This window comes from Pempheris klunzingeri, chromosome 8, assembly GCF_042242105.1.
Source record: "Pempheris klunzingeri isolate RE-2024b chromosome 8, fPemKlu1.hap1, whole genome shotgun sequence".
In the NCBI taxonomy this organism is placed as follows: domain Eukaryota; kingdom Metazoa; phylum Chordata; class Actinopteri; order Acropomatiformes; family Pempheridae; genus Pempheris; species Pempheris klunzingeri.
In genome coordinates, this window is record NC_092019.1 from 17,654,160 (window position 1) to 17,666,190 (window position 12,031).

At 42.9% G+C, this 12,031-nt stretch overlaps 1 protein-coding gene across 1 annotated transcript in view; it reads left to right on the top strand.

Annotated features, from left to right (window-relative positions):
- Positions 1-12,031, top strand: part of ephb6 (eph receptor B6) — a 33,969-nt gene that overhangs the window by 970 nt on the left and 20,968 nt on the right. Inside the window, exon 2 of the mRNA XM_070834601.1 lies at positions 8,336-8,400. Coding sequence (XP_070690702.1) covers positions 8,336-8,400 — 65 coding nt within the window. The remainder of the gene's footprint in view (positions 1-8,335; positions 8,401-12,031) is intronic.

Below are 12,031 nucleotides of genomic sequence, written 5' to 3' on the forward strand. Positions count from 1 at the left end.
TGATTTCATGACTCACGCTGCCTTTATGTGTTTGTGTACATCTGTACACATGCGTGCTCTCATACGTGCATGCATGTCTGCCTATACATAGCTCCAGCTCCTACATCCTGTCCCCAACACTTGAGAGGGCTTCAGCAGTCAGCACGCAATTACTTTCAAAGGATCTGGCTGCACGTTGGAAAAAGCTGCACCTGTTCACGCTCATCTGCCTTTGGCTTTAGTTTACTGCGAGGTGTGTGTCAGTAATAGTCTTTAACAGAGGTAACTTATATGTCACCCTCATGCCACATTATTTGAGCTGCGTTTGTGACAGATGGCCTGGACTAAGATGAGACAGAATGACAGAGAGGGAGAGAGGCTGCACAGTGTTACTGCCCTACTGACTCTGTTTGTGTAATTGAAATGGAGCTCTTCGTAATACAGTATTAACCCAATAGTGTGGACGTCCATATAAATCCACATAAATTGAAACATCAAGTTATGTCACGAAGGGAGGATTTGGCATCTGCCTCCACTTTGATTGCAATAGATGATGTGTCTGTCTGGACTGGCTAACTAATATGTTTACTGTCTGCCTTTCTAGTGTTTATTGTCTCTCGACTGCTTTTGAAGCATATCTGTGTACCCACCAACAACCCTATTCATTGTCTGTTTTCACACTACAAACCCTAAAGAAGCATGACTTTTAGCCTTAATGGCTTACAGCTGAGAATATGAAAGCTACTTTCCCGCCTCTTTGCATGCAGACAAACTACAGAGTGTGTGAAAGACAGGACATTTAATTTACCACTCTCACATGTCCACTTGCATTGTTGATGTGAGGTATTGACGTGAAGCCACATGGCTGGCCTCTTGTAGGATTGTTGGATCTGTGTGGAGGATTGCGTGTTCACATTGGATTAACGCACCACACTGAATGGCAGCCTGTGCAGGAGGCACACCTGATGCCCCTCCAGCTTTTCCCATCATGGATGAGTGGAGCTGCAGTGATGCTCACTGAGCTCTGCATATCTAGAAATTAACCTTGTGTCATTAGTGAAACTTATGTCATACCATGAAAACGTAATCTAATATGATTTTGAGCAAAAGGCCACAGGCTGCACGAACTGCAGACTAAAATGTTTACCAGTAACAAAACTGATTAAAATGTGAAGAACTTCTGTGTAAAAATCTGAGCAGGTGAAAATCTGCAGGGGTGGAAAGTAACCAGATACTCCAGTACTGTATTTAAATACAGTTTGGAGGTGCTTTACATGGAGTTAATTCCCTTTTACAACACTGTCTTCTTGCACTCCACCACTTTTTAGCACGGCCTGTTGTTACTCAAGGACATTTATCTGACAGCTATACTTACTTTTCAGAATACGTTTTTACAAAAATGACATATGATGATCTTAACAAAACAATGTACTGTTTGAACCAGTGGATCTCAATTCTGGACAATGTACTTGTTGACAAATCAGTCACTGTTTACACGTTACTCATTTAAAAAGTTACATTGCTTTAGCAAAACTAATGCACTCTGTGCCAATGTTACAATTGAGATGCATACTGAACTGGACATTTTACGGTTGCAAAATCAGGGCTCTCTGGTCACTATTAATGGTAAAACTGAAATATCTCAAACCTAATTTGGCATTTCTTTACTGTAATTTCTTGTTAGTTATTGGCTGTCATATATACAAATAACACTATATCTGCAATAAGCTAATGTTGGCTAAACAATTGGCCAGGCTGATATTTGGCTCTAATTAAGGATCTAATAAATGTATTTATAATAATACATCAGTCTCTGGACCATTGGTGTGCACATCTTTACTTTATAGCACTAAGTACATTCTTTTGCCACTTGTGACGGATTATTTTTACACTGTGATACTGGAACTTAACATTAAAGAAAGGATCTGAATTCATCTTTCACCACTAGTGATCTGTATATAGAAAGAAACGCACCAGGCTGTACAAACTTTGAACCATGGTGACATTCTCACTTTAAGGTCACCTGGGGCGTCTTTTCTTGTCGTCACTCGCTTCTGGCTTCAACTGGGTATTAATTAGGCCGATTACTGTCCCGATCCTGGGTGTAATAATCCGCCTTTTCAGGACATGATATATTAGAGAAAGTGTGATAACAAAATAAATGGCATGCTTGTCACAGTGGGAGTGCAGCAGGACGGATGCCACTAACAGCCCTGAAAAGCTTCCTGTTCTCTCGTCCCTGCAGAAAGAGAGAAATCACATAGCTGGTGGGAAGTGGAGGATGCAGCATCCCCATCATTGACACTAAAACACTTAACTGTGACCGGTGTTATTTTTAGCACTGTTTTTGCACATAATTCTCAAAAGCATCATAATTTTCCGTAGCTGCTTAAAGCTCTGTAATGACATTAGGCCATTTACCCTCAAATGAATCACATATCTGCCATTTCTGTTGTGAAAGGTTGAAGCCTTCAGGCGGCTGCGAGCCAAGACTCTCTGCTTTGACTCAGTCAATGTCGTGGCAGATAGAGTCGCAGATAATACGCCTGTGCAGACAGGGAATGAGTTAGAGCCAAAATGTAACTGAAAGATGAATGCATGGTATGGACTGCTGTGACACAGAGGAATGTAGTTTGCCGTTTTGAATTTCACATTAACGCTGCACTTGGCAGTTTGCAAGTTGGCGTCGAATGAACAGGGTGAGTGTTTGATTGTCAAAGGCTTCACAATTCAGAAATTGGCACAATGAGATAACCGTAAATTGATCTCTTCTCAGCTTTAAATTCCATCTTCCTATTGGCTGGTGAGGGTGGAGAAGGTGATGAAAATATGTTCTTAGCAGGTTCTCTCTTTGACGGTCAGTCTAGATCCCTTTGGAGGGAGAACTAACTTTGCTCCAATGAATATTTAAGTAGGGAGAGGGACAAACGTCTCTGCTCTAGCACCATTTTTCCACAAGATTTTTGGCCAACACAGCGTTTATTGGGTCTCATTAAATTCCGTCATGATCCACAAATCCAAGCCTTTCTTGGCCTAACATACCAAAGAATGTGTCTAAACTGTTCTGAAATCAAGTGTCCTCTGATCCAAGAAGAGGAGTGTGAAGTATAGGAACACCTGAACAGGTTAAAAGAGCATTTTGACTATTTTGGGAAATACACTTATTAGCATTATTGTAGAGAGTTAGATGACTAGGTGACTGTAGCCACCGTGATGTCACCCTGTCGGTTTGTGGGCCTCCATTTTGAAGCCTTGAGTTCAGTTTTAAGGGTGTCGCCATCTTGGTTTTGTGGACGTCGCCGTCTTAGTTTTTTAGAGCGAGAAGTGGCGTTGATTCCACAAAGACAGCCTCTTATTGATTAGTCACAAAGTAGTCCTGCCCTAAAGCATACCCTGCTTTATTGTCTATTTTACTCTAATCTTGACTATAATTTACAAAACAAACACTGTGCAGCATTAAAGAAGACCTAAAACTAGTGATTGAGACCATTCTGCACTTACGCATTGGCTTCACTTTTCAGACCCGGAAGCTACATTTACTTCTATTATACAGTCTATGATATAAAGCTGAAGCTAGGAAATGTTATAACAGTTTAACATAAATGCTGGAAACAGGGGGAAACAGCTGGCCTGGCTCTGTAACAAACTAATTAACATGTTGTATTTCATTTGTTTAATTAAAACATGCTGCGGCACATAACCCTCCAGAAATCACAAATGGTCATTTTTAACATTTCTGTCTTAAACTAGCAACATAAAGTGTGCTCATTTGTGAGTTTTAGATGTGCTGGTAGGCAGATTTAGGGAGTGGTGTCAATCTTCTCATCTGAAGTCAGCAGTATACTCCAGGAGAACATCTTGTTAGACCATCTAATGGCTTTTGAGGTGTGGCCTACCTCCACACCTTTTTCTGACCTTTCTGACAATTTATGCCACTTTTTGAAACCGACAAACCAATATTCGCATCCGCAGACGAAGGTGCGAAAGGTGTGTGTAAGTCAGAGGTGAGAAGCTCATGGCGAGAAAGTTAATAAACCTGTTTTCTCAAAATTATGAACTATGCCTTTAAGGTGTAGTTACCCTGAACCATCCCCCAGCTGGGAAACTTACCAGTGCTACCTTTTGAAAACGTCTTGTAATCAAGTAAGAGAGTCAGTTTTTGTGAAGCGTCCTCCTACCTGTGCCTGTTGCTGCCTGTTCATTGATTCATAGCAGGCGTTGCTCTGTCATCTAACCTGGCTTAAATACTGTTTGTTGCAGCTGCGCTTTCATTCAGCTTAACCGCCAGAGAATTTTTGATAACTCCCTTTGACATGTGCATGCTTATTTCTGGAATCGTGTTAATCCCCCTCCTTCGTCGCTCCTCCTGCTTCCTCTCTGTCTTGGCGTATCACTCTCTCGCTGTGGTTGTTTGTAATGATGGTTTGTTAGCGGGTTTGTCCTTGACTGACTGTCTGTGGGTGGGAGCATCTGGAGCATATAAAAAATGGGTGGAGATGGGTGGATGAGTGGACAAAAGACAAAACATGACCTGACCGCTGCTGAGAACGCTACCAGGCACTGTGGGAATTTTTTGTGTGAAATCGTGTGTGTGCATGTGTTTGTAACTTGCTTTTACCTGTGAGCTCAGTGACTCTATTTGTACTCTTTGCAGGTGCATTTACTGTGGTGTTCAGGCAGATTACACACTGACACGCTCACAGCCACCTAGCCTATGTTAATATTAACACCTAAATTCTTTGCTGGGTGTTAGGGCGACTCTATTGCGTGAAAAATGTCCTGTAAAGTGGCATACATCTGCCGTCAAAGAGGTGTGACATGAACAGTAGCACTACACTTAGCGCTGGAGAGTGTCGGTGCATGCATGGCCACACAAAGAGGCAAAGTGTTGGGCACAGAGAAATGGATGGAGAGAGTGGAGAGAGGGTCACTCAGCTGAAGTGAACACTCCAGTGGCAGAGGGGACAGTCATGAACTAATGCAGGTCACCTCTGCACAACAGAAGAGAGCGTTTACACCCACGCCGCAGACACCCGGAGAGGGAGAAAGAGTGAAAGAAGCACATTCATATGCACAAACACAATCCGACCCTCCTCTTCTCATTTCTGTTTTATAATCCAGCCTTTTCCATTCTATTGTCTCCTCTTTTTTTTCTCTCTTTGAGTATCAAAGCTTTTTCCAAACAAACAGCAGACCTGGCATCAATAATGGAGCAGAGCGTATCTCCTTATTTAACGTACAGAGATGCCTACTCTGCTGTCACTTTTTAGATGAATAATACACACATGCAGAGAGGGGGAAGATTAAAAGGACAAGGGACAGGATGGAGGTAGAAAGGGGGTAGAGGTATCGAGCAGAGTGAGTAAAAGACCAGAATGGAGCACGAAGATGTGAGAGACGGCGTGCATTAACTCAGCACTCAGGTCCAGATTGCAGACTCAGCACTTCTTCAAACTGTCAGGGACAAACTTTGAGTGTCTCAGCCCTTAGATGGACCAATAACAGAGATGCTGTGGCGCGGTTGTCTGAGAGTTAAATAAAGGGGCTTTTACTGCCAAGTGGACCTGCCAGCAAATGTCCCTCTCTTTTGTTCAGCTAAGCCTCGCACACACAGAAGATCCAGTCATGATGCCTCTGCTCCAGCTAATCCTTGAAAGGTGTGTGTAACACGGCACTCAATGCTTATCTCAGGATGTCGTGGTGAATTATTCAACATGCTAATGTCACGAAATGAGACAAGCATGGAGCGCTTTGAACACTCCTCCATGTAATCCTCATGTACAGGTTTGTTGTGGAAAGAGCCGAGGCGATGTGAGGACCTGGGATCCCCAAGGCCCCACGACAAGAAGCTAAATAGTAGAGCCATTAATATTAATATCTAAATAGTTTTCTATATTTTATTTATGCATGACTCTGCCCTAAAGCAGAGGGTTAATTGAATTTGGAATGACACATTTGCAGCATTTGTGTGTGTGCGTGCGTGCGTGCGTGCGTGCGTGCGTGCGTGCGTGCGTGCGTGCGTGTGCTTATGTCCTTATCTGATGTAATTTGAAGGCACTTAATGAGGTCAGAATATGCATGTGTGTGATTGCGTGACTGTGTTTCACGCATGACATGTTTATACATTTAACGATCAGTTATTATGTTGACAAATCAGGAATGATTATTGACAAGAGACAGAGATCTGTGAAAACTAATCAATAACTATTTCCCTGACATTACACCACCGACGGGTGTTTCTATTATTTTGTCCATCCCATTTATGTCCGTGAGGTTTGGCTCTGAACTTTGGCTCTGAGTTTGCCCCAAACTATATCCTCCACAGTGTACCGCTACAGATGCATCATCTATCAAAGTAGGAAGGGTGTCTCACTAATGGAAATCACCATTGTTCTGACAGGCTTTAGACGTCCTGGCTCAGTGGATTTAGTCTTCTCCCCATAGCTGATTTTATCCTGATCGGCTCTGCGATTCCAGCCGCCAAGCTGTCCAGACATACACTGCACTAAAAACCATTTATTCTGATGCCTGTGGCTGCATATAATCCTTTGCTGTCACTGCCCATTCGTATTCTTTTCTTGATACAATTCATATCACTCCAAATCCTGGAGGACTTCCATGGAAAATGTGTGAATTTAGTGAGATTGACATAAAGACAAGCCAGTGGGTGAAAACAGACAGAATGGAGGGGAGGGGGGCTTGTAAAAGAAAGAAAAAAAGAGGAGGGAAATGAAGGATTGGAGGACAGATTTGCTGGGTCTCCATCTGTGAGCATAATCCTAAAAGAAAAAAAAAAAAAAATCTGTTAACAGCACAGTCAGAGAACGGTGAGGTGGGGGTGCATTTATGTCATAAGCCACAAACGATAACAGTTTCTTATTATTTATTTGATTTATTAAGAAGAAGACAGCAAGAGGGATGTGGTGTGTGTGCACAAGCCTGTGCACATGAGAAATAAGAATTGAGCTATCTCAGTGGGTCACTGGTGTTGTGGCGAGACAGGGTACCTTATCAAATCCCTTCCTGTGCCTGTGATGATCACGCAGATAATATTTTCCTGTCGCTCTTTGTCTGGTTGTCAGAGAGAGAAAAAGAGAGGATCCTTTTCTCTGGTGAACGATTGTGTGACATGAAATGGAAATGAAAGCATAAAAATTGTATGACAACAATGAGAGGAATGATTTATGTGTAAACAGAGGCGGGCGGCTGCTGCCTTCCACATCGCTGTGTGTTTGTGTGTCCACAGCCCTTTAAGTGATAAGTGCTGCGCTCGATGAAATCAGGCACTGTGTGTGTTTTTCTCCATTAACTCCATCTGTGCGTGCATCCAAACCTGAAGTCTGATGTTTGTGCCACCTCTGGGTGCATGACAAACTTTGGCCCGCGTTCAATCTCCTCAACAGAACCGAGCACAGACTGTGCCAGACTGAAGGAACGGCAGCCACCACGGTTTTGGAATACTAATGGAAAATTCAAGGGCTTCAGTTTTGTGTGGGAAGCTGCCATGTGTCAGCACGCAGCACTCAGCATTAAAGTCACTTTGTGTGTGTGTGTGTGTGTGTGATTTCTCTGCCAGCTTGCTTTTCAAAGCACTTAAACCTAAAAGCAAATTAAAGGAAAATATACTCCAACATAAAAGTCATATGCTGTTCTTAAGCTTTCACTCTAGAGTCTAGATCAGTGGAAATGAGCAAATGTCTTGTTTAAAACCTGAAGCAAAAGAGAAACCAACACTGAGCATACATACACTAAACGATGAAGGTTCCCTTTGGGCCAAACTACAAGATGCATCACCTTGCTAAGTTTAAACAAAATGTGACAGTGACTGTTATGGCCTTTTAAAGTTGGAAAATTTGACCTTTAATCACTGTGCCCCATCAGGTCAATCAGTTTAATTTTTTAAACACCAGAACTTTGTGCCAAAATGCATCGTTACTCAGAATCGCTTATTAGGTTTGACAGATGCACACAGCTGGAGCTCCCTGATTTTATTGCGTGAGAGAGAAAATCAAAGAGGATTGTGGACTAAACCTGGACCAGTTCCATCGACAGTGAACACACTTCCAACTACTTGTGGTATGAAACAAAAGGATAAAAGAGTGTTCGATTGTAAAAGCTCCAACCACACAAAGTTCATCTCATTCATGTTTTAGCTCAGTCTGCGATTCGAGCCTTGAGAGAATATCTCATGATTATAAATTCTGTTTCACCGTCACTTCTCTCTTTGACAGCAGCACTCACTCTGTTCAACTTTAAACTCTCGAGCAGCAACCAGGAGCTTTAAGCTTGAGGGCTGCACATCTTGTTAATCTGTTTTCTCATACCTTGTCTTTGTCTCTGCTTCCTCACCCGACAGTGATGCTGCTGGACACAACAGAGTCTACCTCAGAGCTGGGCTGGACCACCTATCCAGACACGGGGGTAAGCAGGCTTCTCGCCGTCAATGTGCTTTCCAGCTGTTGCATGGAAGCGGCCGTGTTGGGAGGCCAATCAAATGTGTTGCACACATGTTACACATGGCTATGCTGTAAGGTTAGGGTTATAGTCATATTGTTTGTTGGGCTTTATGGTCTCTAATGAGGGATTAAACACAAGAGTACATAACATATAACACTTTCTTCTTTACAGAAATGGTCCTGTCAGGTATCCTTATTGATTCATCTGCTGATTCTTGTCCTGAGTAATCAGATGAAAGACCTCAGAGAATAGTGAGAAATGCTCATCATCATTTCCTGGAGCAAAACCTAAAGACGTTCAGTTTACTGTGATGTTGGACAAAAAATCAATCTAATTACCAATGTTTTGGTCAAGTTTGGTAGAGATTTGGTGCGATTAAACATGTTTGGCTATTAGACTAGTCATGATTAAAGGTCCTGCTTGTAATTATTAGAGTGCATATTCAGAAAAAAGACTTGTAGGTGAAGAAGAAGAATTTCTGTGCTTCTCAACAAAATTGACCCTAATGATTGATAATAATACAGCATAATATAGCGGAATATATTTTATTAACATGCAATATACCCGATATGACTCTGTAGATGTGTGGTTTCTTCCCACACATATCCAAACTCTTAAAGCCTGTTTAAAATAGAGCGAGTAAAACGAATGTAATGCATTTCTCACCATTTTTGCACGTTCACACTTCAAAATCATGCCTGAGCCCTGTATTAGACATTGCTGCTATTGTACTGCTAGCTGGCTGATTTTCCAATGCTACATTGAGTGCAATGTTTCAAATAAACAGGCTTCCTCAAAACCTTGAATTTGCTGCAGACAATTACAGTATGCAGAAAGCTACAGATCACAGCTTGGTGATTAGGAATGAGGTGATAAATGGTTATGTTTAGTTAAGGGTTAAGGTCAGGGTTATTATCTTGCAGAACGTTTGGCATCTGACATTGATTGGTGGAGTTTTTGGCAGGTTGCGCACAGCCTGAGAATGAGAAGTCTCACCTTGCCTTTAAGACACCCTTGAGGGCTAAAATGCTTTTTTTTCAATGTCTTTATTGTGTGTCTTCATCTGTGAGGAGATTGCAGTGATTGAACCATAGATCTCCCTTTCTTGAGCTGCTTTTTATTTAAGGTTGTCGCATCGCCTTGAGCTATGTATGTGTGTATATGGGGTTATGTCTGTGTGTGTGTGTGTATGTGTGTATATGGGGTTACGCCTGTGTGTATGGGTGTGTATGAGTGTGTATGGGTGTGTATGGGTGTACTTGCGTGACTGTGCCAGGGTCAACTCCCGGGTCAGTTCAATTCATTCATCTGTGAGTGATTGTGGCACAGGTCTAATATGGCTCATAATTACGCACATACATCGTCTTCATTGTCAGCATCTTTGAGATAATCAGTCAAACTACACTTGGGAAACTGTAGGACAGCACTTGTATTTGTTTCTGTGGAGGAAATTCCTACGCAAATTAGTCTGCCAGTACAGAACAATATTATTCTTAGACTCTATCCATACATGGACAATATGTGCATCTGATATATAAATTTAGAGGATCTTGAGTGCATAAAATGACGCTACATTCATAGTTTTGGCAAACAAGTGAGCCAACAATCACGACCAGTTAACTTCACATGTTGGCAGCTGAAAAAGTACCAAATGAAAATACAGTAGTCTCTAACCAACATCTGGCAAGCATGCACGCTGACATCGAGCCTTTTATCTCACCTTACGCTAAACTTAAGATTTACACCCCGTCATTATCACCCCATTCGGGCCTCCAGTGTCGGGCCATAATTGTACATGATGTTTGATTAATTAGGGCCTCATGTGTGTGAGGAATTTCTGAACCATGATGGCAGCTGCTAATCGGAGGCCATTCATTTGTCTGTGCCTCTGTGTGTGTGTGTGTGTGTGTGTGTGTGTGTTAGTAAGTCAAGCATTTGCATGATTTTTTTTTTTTTTTCTTCTTTATGGTCCCTGGATGAGAAGTGCTTCTGAGATGGAGATATGGTTATTTGACCCGGGGCATCAAGCTGAGAGAAGTAGAGAGACGGAGCAAGAGAGGGGGAGAGAAAGAGGGAGTTTGTGTGTGTGTGTGTGTGTGTTCTTTTTTTTAACCCTTTCCTCACTTTTTTTTCACATCCCATCCTTCCTTTTGCTTCAGGGTCTGCGGGTATTCTTTACCGCGCTCTCCTCCTGCTTCTTCTAACTCTCTTACCATCTTTCCATTCTTTTAATGTACTGACAAGCAGCCCCTTCACTTCTTTGTCTCTGCCTCTCTCTCCCTCTTTTAATCTTTCCTGCCTTTGCCCTTCACAGTCCAACAGCCACTGGGTCTCTGCTTCATATTCTTCTTTTTATCCCCCAACTCTCCACTCTGCCCCTTATTTCCCTTCGGTGTCACACCAGCAGCCTCTCGACTTCTTACTGTACTCTTTGCTTTTTCCCCTCCTTTTGTCTTCACTCACTATTCTTCCATTGTGTGTTTGCTTTGTGTGTGTGCACATGCATATGTCTTGGGGTCTCTGTGCATGCCTTTCTTTATATCTACGTGTGTGTGTGTATGTGTGCGTGTGTGTGTGTGTGTGCGTGCGTGCATATGCGTGCGTGTGTGCGTGTCAGCGTTTGTGTCCAAGGCCCTGCCCCTCCCTGCCCTCTGTCACTAGAGAGACTGCTCTCTGGCTCTCTGGCATTTCAGTTCAAATTAAATCACGAAGATGCGTCGTCCCTATTTTTTTTTTTTCTTCCCAAGGCTTCATGCACCCCTCCTCCCCAATCTGCCCCGATTTTTTCCCTTCTTTCTTTCTTCAAAAGCGAGGGAGAAAACGAGACCGGGAGATCTAGGGAAGGGAGCGTAAGGGGAAAGGAGAGAAGAGGAGGGGAGGAGAGGTGGGGGTTTTTGGGTTTGGGGTCAGAAAACAAATGAAAGCTGTGTTTTTTTCAGAAAAGTACAGAAGCAAACTGCACGCAATGCCACACATGCTTACCGGCGGCTACTCTCTCTACCAGAAAGTCCCACATGGTCAGGCTTTTACTGCACAAAAACACATACACTCTCTGCTTACCATTTCCCACTTTTCTCTCCTTTTGACGCCCCATCTGTATCCCTCCATCCCACCATGTGCTCTCTGTTGTCCCCTCCATCCGATTCCCCTCATTCTCATGTCTGACAGAGGGTGAATCCCGGCCTGCGAGAGAGAAAACTGTCCTTTCACTCCATTAGACTGACAGCGCCTCAGACTCTTTCTATCTGCTCACTGATCTTATCATTATTCCAATTTGACCAAATATGAATGCACCCTCTCATGTGTGATGCTACAAAGGTTCTTGTTCACACTGGCTGTCAGAACCACACAGAGAAAGAGGCACGAGCATGCAGAGATACTCTAATGTGCACAAAAACAGAAACACACACATGCCGAATGCACCCTGATAGGGTGTCAGGACCTTTTGTCCTCTTGCCATTGTTCCGGGGAGAATAATGATGATGAGGCCTAATACATAATTCCTCTGTGTTACAACAGAAAAGGCCCTGCTTGTCACTCAGGGCTACACAGGCTTAAAGCAGAGCCTTTTCATCCTTGGAGGCACCGTACTGTA